At 51.4% G+C, this 21,257-nt stretch overlaps 1 protein-coding gene and 1 long non-coding RNA gene across 2 annotated transcripts in view; one reads left to right on the plus strand and one right to left on the minus strand.

Moving 5' to 3' along the window:
- Positions 1 to 21,257, plus strand: part of LOC147360385 (uncharacterized) — a 63,389-nt gene that overhangs the window by 4,103 nt on the left and 38,029 nt on the right. The window lies entirely within an intron of this gene.
- On the minus strand, positions 1,337 to 19,708 carry LOC147360386 (uncharacterized). The gene is given in 15 exon segments (XM_086331243.1): positions 1,337 to 1,372; positions 3,708 to 3,757; positions 5,894 to 5,957; positions 6,445 to 6,490; positions 6,736 to 6,803; positions 8,084 to 8,236; positions 9,484 to 9,537; positions 12,014 to 12,196; positions 12,645 to 12,730; positions 13,180 to 13,243; positions 13,351 to 13,435; positions 14,451 to 14,582; positions 15,841 to 15,945; positions 18,250 to 18,466; positions 19,520 to 19,708. Coding segments are annotated over 15 exon segments (1,452 nt in total). The 5' UTR covers positions 19,629 to 19,708.

The following is a 21,257-nucleotide window of genomic DNA, read 5'->3' on the forward strand; positions in this document are numbered from 1 at the left end:
TGCGCTTAGTATCTACCTTGCGCCGGGCAATGTGATCACACACAGGTGGGAAAATTCTGGGCTGGGGGTAAAGATTCGCGTCTTCTCTGGGAAAGCGTGTTCCAGCCTCCACCTTATCTTAGGTGTGTCATATACACATCAAGGGTGAGGTCCAAGACCAGGACAGTCCTGCCCTCCTGCCTAAAGTCCTCCTGATGGCTCCTGCACTGGGGGCTCCTGTGGGCGACTTTTTCCCTTCAAGGTGAGGCTTGTAAAACAGGTTGAGGAGTCAGGTAAAGAACTCACAAGTGGTCTGCTCTGGGCTCCCACCTCCTCCTACCATCAGGGACCCTGCAGGAGACTGGTGAGCTTCCCCCATAATTTGGGCTGTATGGTAGAGAATCAGCCCCCAGGACGGCCTCCCCAGCAATTTCTCCAGTTTCACAGGCCAGCTGGGGTTCCTGGGTGGCTGACTACCTATTCATTCCAAGACAGAGCCTGCTATGAGTCTCTATGAGTCTGAAGTTTCCCCCCATCTGCCTTTTTCTGGGGCAGGGCCCAACCTGCTGTGGGCTTTGACAGGTGCCCAGGTGTGGGAGGGGGCGTCCCTCTGCTTGGCCATCCCTCCATCCTTGGCAACCATGGTGCTCTTTACAGTTCAGACTGCAAAGCCCTCTGGTGCCTGGCTTTTCTCTGCTCGCTGCTTTGCTCTGCCTGGGCCATATGGGGCTGGCAGGTTGGTGGTGATGATGCTTCTGGATCTCTCCCTTGAAGGCCCTGCTCTTGGGCACATGAAAATCACTCTGCTGCTCACCACACCTTTGAGGCCAGGGGAGCTCTGAGGTGTGGCTGTCTCACAAGCACTTACCTGCGTGGGGGTCTGCCTGCTTCCCTCTCTGCTCAGGGCCTCCCAAACATCTGTCTCCTGTGGTCCCTCTCTTCTTAGGGACTCTCTTTCCTGCTTCCTTTCTCTTCCTCCCTCTTGAGCAGGGGAGCTTTCCTGCGTGCGCATGTTCCTCCCGTCCTTTCCATACCCCATTCTCTCAGGGGCTAGGCTTTCCAAGTTCAAGCCCCCTTTCCATTTTCTGAGGCACTTCCACTGTCGAAGACACTGAATACAGAGGGGCTAAGGGAAAGTAGGAATGAATGGCCAGGGAGACAATCCCTTCATTGAAACATTTCAGAACAGCCTGGCCACCTCCCAGAACCCCTTAACAAATTCAGAACCAGACTTCTCAAGCAAGAATCATCTTTACTGCAACTGTGATTTTCCACTGTGACTGTAGCCATTCTTGGACTCTCAAGGGCCTGAAGCACTTGTGGCTGAGGGGAGGGACTGGCTCTCAGTAAGAACTGGTTATTCCTTTGGAATGGCGGTTAGCAGCAGGTAGTCCTGTGGATAGAAGCAGGGAGATGCGTCCCTTCAGTCTACACCGCGCACAAAGCCAGCTCTCCCTGAGGCTGCTCCTGCCACACCTGAGAGGGACTGTATGCCCTGAGGACATGCCTTCCCCTGGTGGCCAGAGGGCACAGTCAGGAACCGACTGGACAGGGGGATAGAGTGGAGGGGGAGGAGGGTCTCGGGAATGTTTGTGAGTGAAGGGGCAGACCAGTCTTTGGGGCTTGTCCAGAAAGCCTGCGTATCAAGGTGACTCTCATATTTTTGTAGCATTGGGGTTTGTCTTGCTTGGGTCACCCTGAGGTGGATTGGAGCCTTTCACTTGTTCCCTCCCACAATGCTCAAACCTCTGCCAGACCTGACCATGTTGCTGGAATCCATCCCTTCCTTCACCCTTTCCCCCCACAAGAATAGGAGCTCCTGGAAGGTTTAGGCCCTGGGTTTAACTCATCTGTATCTCAGCATCACTCAGCACAGGGCCAGGCACAGATCAGCCGGTCACATTTATTGCCTGAATTAATGAGTGAGTGATGAGGGCAGCCTCGGAAGGACACACAGGTTGTGCACTGCTCAACTCTAGGTGGCGCCATTCATGTACACTACAGTATAGGTGCGTTCTAGAGCTGTACAATATGTTATCAACTTGACAGTGTGGGACAGTCTAGAAGTGAATTAATGAGTGAGCCACTGAGCCCACCCACACTTTCTCCCCTTGCCTCTCGGTTGTCGTTATGGTTGTTTAGTTGCTAAGTCATGTCCAGCTGTTTGCAACTCCATGGAATATAGCCCTGCCAAGCTCCTCTGTCCATGGGATTTTCCAGGCAAAAATACTGGAATGGGCTGCTATTTCCTTCTCCAAGGGATCTTCCTGACCCAAGGATCAAACCCACATCTCCTGCATTGGCAGGCAGATTCTTCACCACTGAGCCACTAGGAAGTCCCCCTGCCTCTATAGGTCTGGTTATGTGGTAGCTGCAGGGGCTATGCCGTGATTATTCTTCCAGGTTCTGGGCCCAACAGCCAGGATTTGTGGCATCATTTTTGAGCAGGCCGGCCCCTATGTTACCTCTAGTAGCCCTTCCAGCCCTGACCTGCTAGAGTTACCTGGAGCCAACCCTTCCCAACTAGGGCCACCCTGGGTTGAATCTAGGGCAGAGTCTGAGGTTGGGGGTGGGGAGCAGCACAGGTGAGGAGCTGGGGTTTTGTGATAGGAACTGCTGCTGTCCCCTCCTGCCTCCTTCTGCTCAGTAACTTCTGGTCCTTGAAAGCAGATTCCTAGTGTTTCCTGAATGTCAGGACTGGGAACTGGGAGTGCTGGGTCCAGGACTGGGCATAACTGGCGATCCTGAAGCTCGAACTGTATGCCTGGGGTGGTGGGTCACATTCTGTCAAATGTTGGCCTTAATGGTTGCTCTTATTTGTGAGGGGAGCCCTCACTTCTGGCCCAGGGGGAGAGCTATCTTTCTCTCCATTACGCAAACAGAGACAACAGGCTGAGAGACTAGTGGCTTGCCTGAGGTTGTACAGCCAGGAGGTTCTGTGATTCTCTTTCTGCCTTGCACCAAATATCCCTTCCTGTGCTGCTGTTTAAGAGTGGGGGTCTTTTAAAGGCAGGAACAAAGAAATGAAGGGCAGCTCTAAGCTCTGTCCTTTCCTATCAGCCTCTTCTCATGTTCACCCACAGAGGGAAGGGCAGAGGGCCGAAGGGGCAAGGCAACTCTGGGGGCAGATTCAGAGCTGGCAAATGCCGATGGAATCACCTCCGTGGTTCCTCTGCTGGTTTTCCCTGCCCTCTGGTCTCTGGCAGCATCTTCCCTTCCTGGCATTCAGATAGCAGGTGCAAGAGGCAGCAGCCCTGTTTTTGGGGGTCAGGATACCCAATTCTAGCATGATGGGTGGTCCAGGCTAAGGGTACAGGCTTTGAAGTCAGATGAACCCCAGTTGGAATCTTGGCTCCGCTGCCGTGGGCAAGTTTCTCTACTTTTCTTTTGTAAAATGGGAGAAGTAATAGCATCAAATTCATGGAGCTAATTGTTAAGATCACCTGTGTAAGGCCTAGAAGCTCTCGGAGAGCCAGGGGTATGGCTCCTGGAGGGATTCATGGAGCCCCCCACTCCCAGAGCCTCAGCTTCCTCATCTGTAAATGGGGCAGCTCATCCAGTATGGCTGTGAAAGACAGTGAGATGAGGAAGGTCAAGGGAGGGCCACCTTTGCCCGAGCCTCAGCGTCCCCCTCCGCAGGATGGGGACAAGTACCTGTAGGACCCCATGGCTCCTGTAGCTCTGACCTCCCACGTGGGCCCCAGGAAGCTCCTTTTCCCAGCATTTACCTCGGAGGGCTCCATTCGTGCCTGGTCGATGCCTTGTTCTCTGAGCAGGTCTGTAAGAGGGGAGGGCAGGGGAGCTCAATGTGTTGTGGGCAGGTGTCTGCGGGGCTGGGTGTGTCCTCCTCTCTGCTATCCTAGATAAAGTTGCATCCTTGACCACCTTGGGGCTTCCCTGGTGGCTCAGATGGTAAAGAAACTGCCTGCAATGCGGGAGACCTGGATTCGATCCCTGGGTCAGGAAGACTCTCTGGAGAAGAGCATGGCAACCCACTCCAGTATTCTTGCCTGGAGAATTCCATGGACAGAGTCTGGCAGGCTACAGTCCATGCGGTCGCAAAGAGTCGGACACGACTGACACTTGCCCACCTGGACTCTGGCTGCCTTGTTGGACTATCTGTAACTATAATCCTCCACTTCCAATTGGTTCCCCTTCTTGAAAATGAATTGGCTCACTTCATGCCCAGAACCTTCCCTGGCTACCATGGGCCACAGAACAGATGGTAAATCCTTCAGCCTGCTTCGCATTTGAGACCCTGTCTGCTCCTCTTGGAGAAGGCAATGGCAACCCACTCCAGTACTCTTGCCTGGAAAACCCCATGGACGGAGGAGCCTGGTAGGCTGCAGTCCGTGAGGTCGCTAAGAGTTGGACACAACTAAGTAATTTCACTTTCACTTTTCACTTCCATGCATTGGAGAAGGAAATGGCAACCCACTCCAGTGTTCTTGCCTGGAGAATCCCAGGGACGGGGGAGCCTGGTGGGCTGCTGTCTATGGGGTTGCACTGGGTTGGACACGACTGAAGCAACTTAGCAGTAGCTGCTCCTCTGCCTTTACTCTGCAGTCCTAACTTGAGTCCTGGAGTTGGAGCACAGGGGAAAGCTCATGTCAGGGAAACAAAGAGCCAGGGTTCTGGGCTCAGATCTGGCAGAGACTTGCAGAGTGATCTTGGGTAATTCCACGGGGGACATCTCTGGGTCTCTCTGAAAGAGGAGGCGGCTGAGCCAGGTGATTTCTCAGAGGTGAGTGAGGTCTGAACTGTTTATCCTACATGTATTAATACTTCCTGAGGGTCTCCTGGATGGGAGGCACTGGACAAGGTGTAGGAACACAAAAAACAAAGACCAGGGGTCCCTGCCCTTCGGCAGCTCACCCTCTGGCTGGGTCATAGGCAATGGCTAAATAATCACGTGGGTAGACTGGCGATGGGCAGCAGGTGTTAGGTAGACAGTGATGGGTGACAGACCGCATCAGGGGAGGTGGGAGGAGAGGGAGGCCGCGAGCGCCACGGGGCAGAAGAGCCTGACCGCTCACTGCATTTCCGGAAGACTCACTTGCCACACCCCTCCATCTTCGCAGGACCACTTCCTGTGCCTGTTCTCTGTTGCCTCAGGGTCTGCTTCCCAGGAAACCCAAACTAAGACAAGGGTGTTTTGGGAAAGTTTGATTTTGTTGCTGTTATCTAAGATGGAGGTGATGTCTCAAAAAGTTCAGCTTTCTGGCATCTCTCAAAGGTAAAACATATCTTCCCTGCTCTCATTTGAGCTGAGTGCTCATGCGTGCTCAGCTGCTCAGTCGTGTCTGACTCTAGGACCCCCTGGACTGCAGCCCGCCAGGCTCCTCTGTCCATGGAATTCTCCAGGCAGGAATATTGGAGTGGGTTGCCATGTCCTCCTCCAGAAGATCTTCCTGACCCAGGGATCGATCCTGAGTCTCTTCTGTCTCCTGCATTGGCAGGTGGGTTCTTTTACCACTGAGCCACCTGGGAAGCCCCAGCTGAGTGCTAGCTGCCCACTAAAGGTGGGACGTGTTCTCCATAGGCCCGATCTGGGCTGCTTCCTTTGGTGTGTTGCTTACCTGGCCCCTGCAGGTGTAGAACTCTGAGCTGTGGGCTCCACCACCTCTGAGGGCCTCTCCTTTTCTTACTTTCTGTCATGTTACCCCCACCTCCGTATGAAGCCCTTCCTCGCCCCACTCTAAGCTCTTGTTACCACCAGCGGCCTGAGCAAAGAACAGGAGGGCACAGGTGGCCCCTCTCCCACCCGCCATCTGCCACCCCCTGCACCCCCCAGACTTCAGGGTCTCCACAGTTCTCAAGCGTGGAAGCCAGCTGTCTGTGTGGGGCTGCAGGCATGGCTGGTGTGGCTCTCTGCGTGGTATGCAGGCCTGAGTAGAAAGACAGTGGCGCTCACTGTTGTGATGGGGCAGGACCCTCCAGTTCAGAAACTCGAAGAGAAAGGCCTCCAGACATTCTTTCTACAAGGAATGAAAGAGGAACAGGAAGGTCACTTCTGCTGGCTTGGCAGATTCCGACCATGGGAATGGGGGGACTCCAGTGTCCAGGTGCCCACAGGAGACCAGGAGTAGTCCTGGGAACTCCACTATTAAAGGGCATTGGAGCCAGACGACCAGGTTCGTGAAGGGACTGGGGAACATTGGGGGCCCTGAAAAAGGGTCGCCTCACAGATTCTTTGTTTCTGTGCAGGACAGACCAGGAAGCCGGTTGGGCCAGAGAAAACCCCAGGGCCAGAGTTTCACGGGGACCAACTTGTCAAGTGTATCAAAGCATGAAACAGACAAGTTGACATTCTAAGGGTTCTCCCCACCCCCGTGGGCAGGATGAGATCACCCAGAAAGCGAGTGAGGCTTCCCACCCCCACATCAGTGACTCAGGGCCTTCTTTCAGGCCTGCGGGTGGGTCCTTCAGAACCATGAGAGGCCAAAGATAAGGAAAAAGACTCACCTGCTTTTCAAGGCCAGCGGGGTAAGGGCCCAGGATGACTGTAATGCTACCAGAGAAAAGAGATCACCCTTTTAGGTCATGGCAGTTGCTTGGGGTGGGAGAAGGGTGCACTGTTCAGTGACTTCATGTCACAACACACCTCGCCTCCCCTTTCCTTCCCACCTCCTCTCAACGGCTCCATTCAGCTGACAGTGAGCTGGGAGACTTGCACCCCGAAACCACACTCTGTCCTTCCACACACCCTGTCAACCCCCTCATTTTTTCCTGAACATCCCAAACAAAAATGTTTACCTGTTTGGAGTGAACTGGAGTTTTAATTCCCGATTTTTCGAGGAAAACACGGCATTTGAAAGGAGTTTCTATGAGGAGTGGAGATTACTAGGTCAGAACAGGAGAGGAATTCATATTCCAGATGGAGGGGTTTCCTGCACCCACACCCTACATTTGAAAAGACCCTGGTGCTGGGAAAGATTGAAGGTGGGAGGAGAAGGGGACGACAGAGGATGAGATGGTTGGATGGCATCACCGACTCAATGGACATGAGTTTGAATAAACTCTGGGAGTTGGTGATGGACAGGGAGGACTGGTGCACTGCAGTGCATGGGGTCACAAAGAGTCAAACACGACTGAGTGACTGAACTGAACTGAACACCTTACATTATCCAGGGCCAGCCCCCCTCACCCCATCGTCTCCCCAGCTCCAGCTGCTGGCTCCTGTGAGTTCAGACCACGAATGTGTGGGTGTTGCCATGGAAGAGAGCACTGGGGGGCGGTGCTGGGTGCTCCTGGAGGCAAGGGCTGGATATGAGGGGAGGGGGAAGCTCAGCTCAGTGGAGGGAAGGCCTTTTGCAATGAGTCATTTTGTGGTGGCATCGCTAGTTGGAAGCCAGAGGACCCCTTGGTTTTGAGGGGGTTGTCCCTGGGCCTCCATAATTCACGCGATTACCTCCTAAACCAGAAACCAGAATTTTCACTGCCAGCCAGAGATGACTGATGTCTGGTCCAGGGAATCATGCCAGCTAAGTTCCCAGGATCCAGCTGCACACAGCAGATGGCCCTAAGCTCACGTATAGTGGGGCGGCCTTTCTGCCCCACAGTTGTTGTTTAGGTGCTAAGTCGTGTCCCACAGCGCCTTCCCAATTTCAAGGTCTGCGGAGTGGGAAGTAGGAACACCAGCGGGGCTCGGGATAGACGGGTTGAAACTTCGATGGGGCTGTCTTTTCCAGAATTCCTTCCAGGGTCCAGCCCTCTCTAGCTTGGGTCACCCCGCTCTTGGGGAGCAGAGAATACAATCACATTTAGCCCTCCATGAACTCTGTTTCTCTAAGTTTTCTCCTAGTTTTGTGGACAAGGGTTTCAATGCAGCCATGTCCAGAAGAGAGAGTCAATAGGGTATCAGAGGCAAAACTCTGTAGTTGCTGAAGAGATCTCTGGGGAGCATGGGGGCTTGACTTAGGGGAGCAGGTGTGAAAGTATTTTAATTTTCTTGCAACAGGCATGGCTATGGAACGTTAGCAGATGTCATGGCGGCGAGGTTTGCCACTGCCCTCTGTCATGCTGCCTCAGTCAGCTGGCCCTGGAGGGGCCCTCAAATGGCCCCCAGCTCCTTGGGGAATGAAGAACTTTGAGGCTTACTCACCCAGGAAACTGAGATGGGGGAGGTGTTGCTGGACCCCACCAGCACCAGGGAGCCTGGCTGGATGATGGAGGCTGTGTGGCCATCAAGGTGGACGATGGGAGGGTCAGGGATGCTGATGGTCAGTCCCACGTTCCCTCTAGACTGATCAGAAGTCTAAATAAGGAGAAAGCAGAGAAGGTGCCGGCTGGGACAGAAGACCGTGTTCCTTAGCCCCCAGCTGGGAAGGACGGGAACAAGGCCATCTTAGGAGTCAGGGTGTCTAAGTTTTCACTCTAGTTCTGTGGCAGCTTGCTGTGTGACCTTGGGAAGGTCACTTACCCTCCCTGAGCTCCTCTGACCTGAAATGACATCCCCCTTTTCCTGGGCATGCAAAGCAGATAAGAGTATAGATTTTGGAGCCAGAGTCTAGTTCTGCTGCTTCTAAACCGTGTGGTCTGAGACAACTTTCTTAATTTCTCTGTGCCTCAACTTTCATGCTTGCGTTGGGTTGGCCAAAAATTTCACTTGGGTTTTTCCATAACAGCTTTTGGAAAGAATGAACTTTTTGGCCAACCCAATAAAATGGGGATAATAATCATACCTACCTCATCAGGTTGTTGTGGTGATTAAACGAGTAAATTAATGTAAAGTGCTTAGAAAGGAACTTTGCATCTGGTAGCACTATTGTTATCTATCGTGTGTGTGTGTGTTAGTCGCTCAGTCGTGTCCGACTGTTTGTGATCCCATGAACTCCTCTGTCCATGGGATTCTCCAGGCAAGAAAACTGAAGTGGGTTGCCATTCACTTCTCCAGGGTATCTTCCTGACCCAGGGATCAGACCCAGGTCTCCTGCATGGCAGGAAGATGCTTGACCATCTGAGCCACCAGGGAAGCCCTGTCTGCCGTGGTTATTGTCATTATTCTGTGCTCATCAGGTTCCCTGTTCTCAGAGCCTTTGGAGAGAGAATGCTGAGCATGGATCGTGGAGTCTGGGATCAGAACAAATCCTGGTTCTGCCTCTTACTGAGCAATGTGAGCGTGGGCAAGTGAAGTCACTCTGCTCAGCCTCATTTGCACAAGTGTCAAAAGGTGAGAGGGCAGGCTTTTCGAGGATTATGTTGATGCAGGTCTGGCACAGTCTCTGCTCACTGCTATCTGCCGTGTGCTTGGGGATGCCTTAGCAGGGTTGGGGTTTTATTCAGTAGTGAATAATGACAGCCACATGGCCATGTCACCTGGGTGGGACAATGAGCTAAGTGAACTGTCCCTTTTAAACACTTGTGAAGAAGGTACAGTGATTTCCAGAGTCCAGAGTCTGGCCAAATGCAACGTGCCTGTGTGGCCCAATCCTGTCCTCTGTTCTAGAATCTTTCCTGAGATCCTGCCCGAGGTGCTGGGGGAGAAGCAGGCAACACACCCACCTTGGGCTCAGGCTCCAGTGCGCTCAGTGACAATAGCTGGATGAGGTTGGCAGCCTGGAAAAAGGGCAAGATATGCGTTGGCCTTTAGAATCCTGCAGATCCTTTCTGAGCAGGTTCATGGGTTGGGAGGGGTGTCAGTGGGGTTCAGTGAGATGTAATTGTCCCCAGCTGAAGGTACCACTGACACACCACTCAGCCTCAGCACCGGAGGAGCCATTCACTTGGCTTCTCACCATGATTTACATGGAAAGGTTGACATTACTGTTTTAATTATCCCCACCCTGGCCAATGTTTTATTGTGAAAATTTTCTTTCTTTTAAAAAATAATAATTGTTATTTATTTGGCTATATCAGGTTTTACTTATGGCACACAGGATCTTTAGTTACAATTTGCAAACTCTTAGTTGCGGCATAAAGGATCTAGTTTCCTGACCAGGTATCAAACCTGGGCCCCCTGCATTGGGAGCATTTCACACATGCAGCAAAGTTGAAAGAATTTTATAGAGAACATTTGTATACTTAGTACCTAGATTCTTCTATTAACATTTTCCTGCCCTTGCTTTATCGTGTTTGTATTTAACTATCTGTACTCTGTTGATTTTTGAAAATCGTAGATCACCAGAGCAAACACTATGAAATGTATACAGTAAAAAATTAAAAGTCCATCCGAACACTTTTTCCCCTTTTCCCCTAAATCCTATTCTCAAGGGTAACCACTGTTGATATTTTGGAGTATATCCTGACAGACTGTTTTCTACACACAGAGAGGAATGAATAGATGGGAACGTTATAACCACATGGTCCTGCACATTGTTTATTCCTCTCCACGTTGTTTATTACATCAGTACCTATAGAGCAACCCCATTCTTTTAAACAGCTGCCTGGTATTCCACCGTATACGACCATAACGTGACTTATTTTTTACCAATTCCTTATTGATGGACTCCTAGTTTAACTTTATTTTTCACCCTGTAACAAGTGAAGCTGCAAAGATCACCCTTGCATGTGTACCCACTGGTGTAAGAATTTCTATGGACATGGATTCACAGGGTTCATATCTAGACTTAGAGCTGCCACCGGTGTGGAAAGGAGGGAGCAGGAATCTTGGCTTCTAGCTTCTAGAAGTCCTGCTTCTCCTCCTGGGGAAGCAGGAGTCTTGGCTCTAGCCCTGATCCTACCTGCTGGGTGACTGGGGAGGTCACGTTCCCTGTCTGGTCCTTGGTTTCCTCATGTAAAAAATGGAGCAATAACACTAGATTTCTTCCAGATATGGATCTTGGGATTCTGTATTTCAATATTTACTGAGCACTCGCTGTGTACAGAGTATACAGAGTATTCACAGAGTATACTGTTCACAGCCCCCATCCTCAAAATGAGGGAGACAGTGAACACGCAAAGCTAAGGAAATGAACACACAGATATACATATGTGTGTTTATGTGTATGTATTACATATGTACAAACATAACTTTGCATATATATGTGTGTGTTTATGTGCATATATTGCATATGTATATATATGACTTTGCATATATATGTGTGTGTTTATGTGCATATATTACATATGTGTATTATATATGACTTTGCACATATAACTTTACTCATATACATAGTTTGATCTACATTTTGAAGAGAAAAGAATAGAAAGAGAGAGGCAGGGTGGAGAGAGAAAAAGCTTACTTTAGATATTTAGATGTGGTGGCCACGGAGCGGCTCTCTGAGGTGACGACATTTGCACTGAGAACAACAGTGGAGGGAAGATTGTTCCAGGCAGGGAGAGAGTGTGTGCAAAGGCCCTGAGGTGAGCACCAGTCCAGCCTGTGTGACCAGAGTCTCGTGGGTGAGGAGACAGAGCTAGAGAGGTGGGCGGGGCCAGACCACACAAGGCTCCAGGGCTGCGGGGAGGAGACTGGATTTTATTCCGAGTGTGATGGGGAGACGCTGGGGCTGTTGAGTGATCGATCTGAATTTCTCCCTCATTTGACCCCCTTGTTGACCCTGGGAACTTGCTCTTCCTGTAGACTTGTGTGTGTGTGTGCCTCTTTGCTACCATTCAGGCCACTTCCTCAGAGATGTCCTTACTGACCTCACTGTCCAGGGCAGCCTTCTCACCTCCACCAGTCACTTGCTTATCCACTGCTCTGCTCATTATAAATAGACACGTTATTTTATTTACCTGACTGTTTCCTTGTTTAGTTTCTATTCCCCCAATAGACTTTGACCTCTTCAAGGGCAGAGACCCTGTGTGTACAGGGCATGGCACACAGTAGGCCTACAATACATATTTGCAGAATAAATGTTATGAAGAGAGGAAAAACAAAGGGGCCTGGGTGTTCAAGGAGGTCTTTCTAGAGGAGGCAACTTCTATACTGTGTTCTGAAGGATGAACAGGAGTTCTCCAGGTGAGGTCCAGAGAGAGGAAGTGACTCATCTGGACCCACCAGAAAGGTACTTCTGCCAGCTGGGCTTCAGTTTCTTCGTGTGAAAAATAGAGCAATAAAGTAACGTACTCCTCTTCTTTAAGCACTCACCACGGGGTCCTGGGGGTTCACATGGATCTCCTTGCTGGTGTACAGGCAGGACAGGATGTCGTTGTAGGTTTCCAGTGAAAAGACCAGGTCTGCCAGGCTGCCCTGGGCTAATTTGGGGAAGGGCTTGGGGGCCAGGTGGTCAGGCCTTGGGACTCTCTGGCCTGGACCGCAGGGGGTCACAAGCTTGAGAAAAATGAAGAAGGAAGGAGAAATTCAGTGAGTACAACTTCCCTGGCCAAAAACTGGCTACAGTTAATATGTAGAGGATTCACCATGTGTCAGACACAGTGCTGAACACTTACAGGCACATTTCTCGCTCACAATAGCACCGGGAGGTGGAAACCGTGTGACAGGTAAGGAAACGAGGCCCAGAGGGCTGAAGTGACTTTCTTAAGATCCTACATATGGTAAGAGGTGGAGCTGGGTTTTGAACCCATGAACTTTGCTTCCTTGCTTATCGCTCAAGTAACTCCAATCCTTTCTCTGCGACTTTGTTAACAGCCCCTCCTTTCTAGTCACTCAAATTCTCTTGTCCTGCTGACCCACCTGCTCCTCATTCTCCTCCATGCCCATCCTCCCCCAGACCCGTGGATGTCCCCAGAGGGTCTGCCCTGGCCAGGGGCTGGCTCACCTGGACTTTCATCAGGATGGCCTTTTCCGTGAATTCTGTGGCGGTGACATAGTACTGGAAGTCTTCTGGGCCTGAGCTGGCTGGGGCTGCACTGAGGAAATGGAGGCTGGGCCCCAGCCTCCCGGGGGGATGTACAGAATGGTGTGGGGAGGCTGCAAAGCAGTAGAAATTCCTTTTTCTTCTCTGCTTAGCTTTATGTTGATTGTGGGATGGCCTGAGCGTCTTGTAACAATGAACATTTAATGAGCCATAGCTCTGTACCAGCTTATATGTGTTATCACGATGGTCCATTCTGTGAGGTTGTGGTTAAACCCATTTTACAGATTGGGGAACTGAGGCTCAGAGTGGGAAATGAGTTACCAAGGTGATAAGACGTAATAATGCCCCTTCCCTCTATCCACAGGAAGTAGGCTCCCCATGTGAAAGCTTTGTCTGTTTTATTTCCCGTCATATTCCCAGAGCCTAGATGAGTTCCTGGCAAGCAGTTGAGGGACAGCAGATAAGCCCCACTTCCCCTTGGCGAGGAGCTACGAACGCAGAGTGATGTGTAACAGGTCTTCCAGCAGCGAGTTGAGCAGGGTTGTGGCAGTGGGGCACACCTGGCGCAAAGGCATGAGGGGGTCATCACTGAGGTTGGGGTGAGGTCAAGGGGCCGCCCTAGGAGTCATACCCCTCTTTCAGGGGGCAGGGACAAGGAGCAACTTACTATTTTCTGCAGGAGGAAGGGCAATGCCTAGTCCAGGACAAATGTCACCAACCACAGAGCTTCGTTCACCAGGAGGGGGTTCATCCTAGGGGCGTGGAGAGCAGATGGGGTCTCGGACACCATGGAAGGGGAAACTGAGGCCAGAGAGGGTAGTCCAGACAGGGCGGAGGAGACCCCAGCGGGTCTGTGTAATGAGGAGGCTCAGGATGGCTGCTTCCTTCCCAGCTTGGGGTCCCTCTTCTCGCCTCTCCCCTCTTTCTTCACTTTCCTTTTCTTTTTTCTCCCCTTCTTGCCTTCTTGCTTTCTCTCTCCCAGACTTTGTCCTCCTCAACTTTATTTCTTCATGAGTCTCCCTCTCTGCCTCTGTCACTTTATTTCTCTCGCTGATAAAGTTCTCTGGGATTTTCAAAGAGGGAGAGATCACAGCTGGCAGTGGAGGTCAATGGAAGGCTTCCTGGAGGAGGCGGCTTTTGTGTTAGGTATACTAAGAATCATAGGTAGGGGACTTCCTTGGGGGCCCAGTGGTTGAGAATCCACTTTCCAAGGCAGGGGACCTGGGTTTGGTTCCTGTTTAGGGAACTAGGATCCCACATGCCGCTGGGCAACTAAGCCCATGCTCTCTAGAGGCTACGTATTGCAACTAAGACTCGACACAGCCAAAAATACATACATACATACATAGTTTTTAAAAACATACATATATAGTTTTTAAAAAAGAGTCAAAGGCAGTGGCCACTTTATGTGGCATGTTCTGTGCTCAGCAGCTCACATGGGTTAGCTCATCTCTCCCTGACAACCACCCTGGGCGGCCAGGGTTCTCTGAGTGATACTGTTTATTGGAGAGAAAACTGAGGCTCCTGGAAGCCAAATAGCTTGGCCAGGGCTCCCAGTGTTAGGAAGCAGCTGAGGCAAGATTTGACCTGCATGGATGCACACTTTGACCATAACACTCAACATGGAGGCAGGAGATGCTGATGGACGGTGTGTACAGCTGGTGGCCTTGGAGCTGACCCTGTCCCTGACAACCTGGGCTGGGGAGAGGCAGCCCCAGCCTGGAGTCTCAGTGGAGGGCTGAGCACAGGAAGGGCGTAGGTACTCACTGCTCCAGAACCTCGATGCTCAGGTACCCTGGTGGGGTGTGGCACTCCTCAAAGGCCACGTGGGTCTTGTTCCCCGTCTGCTCCAGCCGAGCCCCGATGCGGATGTTCTTGATGACTCTGAGCCGCAGGATCCTGTAGGCACAGCGTGTCCGGGAAGGCTCCAAGTCACAGCCCAAGACAGTCCAGAACTCACCGGCCGGTGGGGCCCTACCGTTGTCTGGAGGGCTCAAGTGAAAAACTAGGAGATGTAATTAAAAACACGGAATTCTAACTTTTAGGTTTAAAAGATCTGGCAGCTCTGGGCCAGCGTCCTCACAAGGTGGCTGATGTGAGCTGGACGTGGGCCACGTGCGCTTCAGTTTACTACAGTCCCCACTGGCCGAGGGTCAAGTGCATTTTTGCTGTGCGTCATTATAAGGGCGATGATATTTTTCTCATATAACAGAGATCTATTTCTCTGTGGCCACATCCCTATCAAAGAAATATTTCTTGTTACTCACCTTTCAATTAGAAAGGGAATGTAAATGAAAAAAAATGCCATATTTATAAAAAATAATTTTGTTTATTGGTGAGATTGGATGGTCCTAAGGGCAATGCAAGGAGATATCCTGTTTCATGTGCCAAGGCTGCCCGTATCGCTCCCTCTGTTGTCTGCTGTGTTTACAACCCCAGACTGGCATATCATCCACTGGTTAGTGAGTGGTCTGAGCTCTCAGACTGGCAGTGAACTCTCACAACAGGCAAGGCCAGCAGAGAACTTGATCATAACTCTCTGTGGATAAACCAAGAGGATGGATGGCCTTACTCAAGCCGAGTTCCAGTGTGCTGGGCCTCAGGGTGAGCTTGAACCAGACCCTCCTTGGATCATCCCGTGAAAGCATCCGCCTTTTTCTCCAGATGACACGTGTCCCTTGACATGGAAGTCAGAGGGTTTGTTTCAGCCTCTGCTGCAGATTCACTGGGTGAGTCGCTGTGTCGGTGGGTCCCTCTCCTACAGTTTTTCCATCAGAAAAAATGACTTTGGGGAATTCCCTGGTGGTCCAGTGGTTAAGAATCTGCCTTCCAATGCAGGGGACGTGGGTTCAATCCCTGGTGAGCGAACTAAGATCCCACATGCCACGAGGCAAGTAAGACTACACGCTGCAACTACCGAGCCCTTGCGCCACAACTAGAGAAGCCTGGGCACCACAACGAAGACCCACGTGCAGGAACTAAGACCTGATGCGGCCAAATAAATAAATATTTAGAAAAAAGAAAAAATGCCCAAGTTTCAAGGATTACTGTGACCCTTACGGTGACACAGGCAGCAGGCTTTTGCTAGCCTTGCGCGGCCGCCTGGAACCGAGAGGTGTGGGGAGAAAGCACCCACCCACCCAGCACACACACCCACCTCTGGAGTGAGAGGTACAGTTTGCTTCGCAACGTGACCTGCAGCAGGCTGTCACTCAGGACTTGTAAGGTGGCCTCGGGTCCTTCAGAATCTTCTATGACCAACCTGTGAGCAGTGTGCGTGGGGATGTTTTTGTGTTGCCTGGTAAGCCCCCTGTGACTCTGTGGAGTGTGTGTTTCTGTACTGGCTAGAATAGGGGAAGACACCAGGAAAGGTAGGGGCAGCTTTGGGACAACCCCTACCACGACCCTCAGGGCTTCCTTGGTGGCTCAGACAGTAAAGAATTGCCTGAAATGCAGGAGACCTGGGTTCCATCCCTGGGTCGAGAAGATCCCCTGGAAAAGGGAATGGCAACCCACCCCAGTATTCTTGCCTGGAGAATCCCATGGCCAGAGGAGCCTGGTGGGCTACAGTCTACGGGGCTGCAAGGAGTCGGACATGACTGAGCAACTAATACTTTGAGTTTTCACTACCATGACCTCCAGCCCGGCTACAGAACAGTGGGCTCTCGTTGCAGCCTCTAAGCCTTGAAGACTTGGGCAAGTCCCTTCCTTTGTCTGGGTGTCAGTGTCACCCTGCACAAGATGAGAATACAGCGGAGGAGCTATCTGTGCCGTTTAACAGGTCTGAATTCAGATAAAAGCATTCTGCAAAAAAAGACGAGAGCAAGCAGGAGTCAGAGAAAGCAAGATGGCTGGTGATCCCACTGCCTTCTGCCCAGGGAGCAGCTGAGCATCCAGGAGCGAGGACATGAGCCTTCTGCTCCCTGCGATGGCCTCAGGTCCCTGCATCTCTCTGAGCTCAGAGGAACTCAGAATTCTTTTTAAATATTAGATACAAGCTGGTGACTCATCTGATGCCTACTGGAGTGGGCACCAACAAGTTCCAGTGTTGGAGGAAGACCTGGCTGGGTCAGACTCCCCAAGGGCTATATGCGTGGAAACTTCCAAAGAGCTTTGAAGTATGACTTGGACCTTGTGCGTTTTTTCCTATGGCCTTTCCAAGCCTCTGCCAGGCTGGGTGGGCAGAGGTGGGGCCAATGCATGGGCAGGGGTGAGTGGTAGCCAGACCTACCACTCACTGGGGCAGGTATGGGCCCAGCACCCGCTCCAGGCCTCTCTGGGAAGCAACCCCACCCTCCCTAGTGCTCTGACTTTTCATGCCATTTCACCCCCATCAGAAAACTTCTGGACTCTCATTGCAGGGACTCTCTGACTCTCCCAGCTCACACTGAGAGATGGATTTGGAGGCATACCTGTGACTACTGAGGTTGACCTTTGAGGAACCCATGCCCCAACCTACATATGCTGGTACTTATTTTACCAGAAGTTGTGACTAGGGACTGACTTAGGAACTAAGGACCCCACATCCATGACTGTCATTGGGGGAGATCAGGCCAGGTGGGCCAGATCTTGGTTATAAGAGAGACTTTCTATTATGGGTTGAACTGTGTCTGTTTCCCACCCCCCAGTTCATATATTATTGAGTTCCTAACCCCCAATACCTTATAATGTGAACTGATTTAGAAATAGGGTTGTTGCAGATAGAGTTAAGATGAGGTCATACTGGAGTAGGGTGGGGCTCTTGTCTAATGTGACTGGGGTCCTTGTCAAAAGGGAGAATTTGGACACGGACATAGATACACCCCTGGGGAGATTGCCAAGTGAAGATGAAGGCAGAGATCAGGTGATGATTCTACAAGCCAAGGGAAGTGAAAAGTTGCCAGCAAGTCTCCAGAAGCTAGGGGAGAGATAAGGAAAACGCCTGATTTCAGACTTCCAGTCTCCTGAATTTCTGTTGTTTAAGTGACTCAGTTTGTTGGACTTTGTCACAGAAGTCCCAGCAAACTAATATAATCAGAAAACCTGGACTTCTATTAAAACCCTCCAGATTTATTAAAAATAAAACAAAACAAAACACTATGCAAGTTTGCAATACCCAGGGGTAGGCTGAGTGTGGAGGGTTGGAGGGCTGCCCGGCTAAGATCCCTGGTTGGAATTCTGCCTTGTCCCCTGGAGGATTTCAAGTGGCTTTGAGAGATTTGTGTGCTTAGTTGCTCAGTCGTGTCTGACTCTTTGCGACCCCCTAGACTGTAGCCCACTAGGCTTCTCTGTCCATGGGGATTCTCCAGGCAAGAATATGAGAGTGGGTTGCCAAGACCTTTTCCAGGGGATCTTCCCAACCCAGCGATTGAACCCAGGTCTCCTGCATTGCAGATGGATTCTTTACTGTCTGAGCCTCCAGGGAAGCTTCCTTTTGAGAGGTTTAGGGACAACAAAAATGCACTTGCTGAAAGCTTTCCAGATGGAGAAAAGCTCCAGAGACACCGGGGCTCCCACCGCCCTCCAGTGTTCCACTTGACAGAGGAGAACTGAGTCTGAGCAGGGAGAAAAGCCAGAAGGAACTCACCCGCCCAGCTGGAGCAGCTCCCCCAGCGGGGAGAGGCTCTGTCCCAAGAGCAGACCCCTGATCAGCGGCAGGTCAAGCCCACTGCTCTTCCTGGAGAGGCCTTTTCTTACGAAGGGCATGTGGTCCAAGATGGCAATGCCTTCACCTGCGTCCCCCCTCACAGGGATCCTGGTCACTCGGTCCAGGACGTGGTGTTTAAAGAGCAGGTCTGAAATGTCTGAGGACAAGGCCCTCCTCAGGGCGGGGCTCACCCTTCATTCAGTCATTCAACAGATGCCCACCAGCACCTGCCCCGGGCTAGCGATTTAGTCATTTAGCAACAAGTACTTAAGAAGCACTTACTCTCTTCTGGGCTCAGGGACCAGGAGCCCTGTGGCTTGTGCCCCCATGGTGGTTACATTCTAGGGGCGGGGGCAGTGAAAGACAACTGAGCCCTTAGATAAGCAAGCAAAGCAATTTTTGGAAAATAAAATGGAGTTGAGTTGGGGCATGATGGGGGGGAGTTTGTTTTAGATACGATGGTCAGGGAGAGCCTGTTTGAGGCGGGGAGGCATTTGAGCTGAGACCTGAATGAAGTGGAGAAATCCACTATTGCAAGATATTGGGAGAGAGCAATGTAGACAGAGGCAACAGAACATGCAAAGGCCCTGAGGTGGAGATGAGCCTGGTGGGTGTATGAAGCAGAAAGGTCAGTGAGGTTGGATCATGCTGAATGGGGTAGGAGGTGAATGGGTAAAAAGGACCTCACAGCAGAGTTAGGGAGACAGACAGACAGACAGACAGGATCACAAGTATAATATGCTTGGATAAGGCCATAGACGAGGCTTCATCAAAGGGTTGTGGGAACCCAGTGGAAGAAACCTGCTTCTTGGGACAGACATTGGGACTGTTAGACCTTGGCCTTAAGGTACGAATCAGAATCTGTTGTGTTGGGGGATTGAGAACAGGTAAAGAACAGCACAAGCAAAGGAAGGAGCCTGGGAAGTCTCCAGGGCCAGTCAGGGCAAGTGGTGGAAGAGGCTGGAGAGGCAGGGCCTTGGAAACCAGGATGAAGAGCGTGGAGGATCTCCTGAAGGCTGTGACTAGGGAGCCACAGCACGTGTTAGAGCAGGGGATGCGGGGGTCAGCTTTGGGCGAAGGAAGGCAAATTCTGCTGCTGGTTGGTGGGGAGGCCAGAAGAGGAAAAGCCCTGAGCAGGGAGGTGGTGCCACTTCCCACCCCTGCTCTTCCCGGAATTCCTGCCTCCCACCACCCACCCCTTAAAACTTACCTGTCTCCAGCTGATCCTTGCTGATGCGCATGAAGACAAAGTGCTGGGCTTCACCTTGGACCTGGGGCAGCAGCCCCCAGCAGAGCAGTGGCCCCCAGAACAGCAGCATCCTCCCGCCCAGGACCTGGGGACACAGGGCTGGGAACCCCACCGGCCACCTCCATGGCCTCAGCGGGGACCCACTGCCCAGCTTCTCCCAGATCTGCCTCTTCTAGAGCCATCTCTCCAGCTTTCCTTCCTCGCTTCTGCCCCTCGCTCTAGAGCTACCAGACCTTGAACACAACCTGTGCCTCCCACCATCTCACGTTAGTGCTTTCCATTCCTTCTGCCTGAAATGTCCTTTCCCCTCAAGTGGGCTGGCTTCCAATCTGGACTTTGCCACTTCCTGACTGTGTGACCCTGAGCAGATTACTTGGCCTCTCTGTGCCTCAGTTTTCTCATCTATAAAATGGGAGACAATCATAGATTATTGTGGGGAATGCACTCAGTAATATGTGCAAAGCACTTAGCAAGTAGTGTGCCCAACAGCTTTTAACGCGGCTATGTGATATTGTGAGACATTAAAAGAGGTAGTACTCCCGTTTACCCATGGAGGTTTCTGAATCTTGAGGAGAGGACATGGGGTAGGGGTTCTGGGAGAAGCACCACCGTGGCCAGGGTAGGCACTTGGGGGGCTTAAAGTTAGGGCTTTTTACCAACTAACTAGTAGGAAGATACGTCAATATTTCAAACAGTATGTTCGTACTGGTTCCTGCCTGCTGAACCTCAGCCCTGCTCAGGCAGCCGAGGGGGTATAGTTGGGACCCCAGAGCCTGTGGCAGGGGGCTCTCCAGGTGGACAAGGCTGTGCTGCTAGGAGATGCAGCCTTTGAAACTGCAAGGCAGAGACCAGCCGGGTGAAGACCCCTCCAGGGCACATGCCAGAGTAAGCAGGACCCATTAAAAAGCCAGCACCTCCACCCCAGTGCCCAAGAAGAAGCCACCCAGAGGGTAGATGCTGGCCCTGAGCAAAGACAGGATGCCCCTAAAGTGGCTGAGCCTGCTCTGGAGCGCCTGAGAGCATCCTGGCATTGCCTCAAATCAGCAACATCCAGGTTTTTGTTGCTTGATGGCAGGAACTCAAACTAGTGATTAAATTGGGTCCTAGAGAAAGAGACTTTCTTGTTTGCTTGCAGCTGTGAAGTTTGGACTGGGAAATTTGTATTCACGGCATAAACTATTTATATTCAGCTACTGGGGTGATTTGAAACTCATCCACTCCTCATCCAGCCAATGTTTAGCCAGTGCCCATGTCAGGCACTTTTCTTAATCAGTTCACCCAAGTCGTGTCTCTCCTCCCTTCTTGCCTTTAGTACTTCTCACTAGCCCTCTCCATATCACACCAGTCTTGAATCATACTGGCTGACACTTCTACTTGAGTCCTTTCTGTGTAGCAGGCTCCATGCCGAAAGCTTTACGAGCTTTGTTGCATTGTTGAATCCTTACTATGATAGTCTGGGGTCACTGAAGCAGGCACATTTTACAGAATCGGCAAAAGAGAGGAGAGGTGGGTCATCCAAGGTCACAGAGTTAGTAGCTGTGGACCCAGGATTCAAACCCAGTTTGGCTGAGAAACTGGGAAACGGATCTCTGTACCACATCGGCACATTATTGTAGGTGCTCAAGAAATATTTGAGAAATGCCCAAGTTAGCCTCCCTGTCCTTACCTCTCCAAGAATAGGGCTGTCCAGAATCTCTGC

The sequence above is a fragment of the Bos grunniens genome, chromosome 13 (assembly GCF_055505025.1).
Source record: "Bos grunniens cultivar Pamir isolate PY7600 chromosome 13, Bosgru_T2T1.0, whole genome shotgun sequence".
Lineage (NCBI taxonomy): Eukaryota > Metazoa > Chordata > Mammalia > Artiodactyla > Bovidae > Bos > Bos grunniens.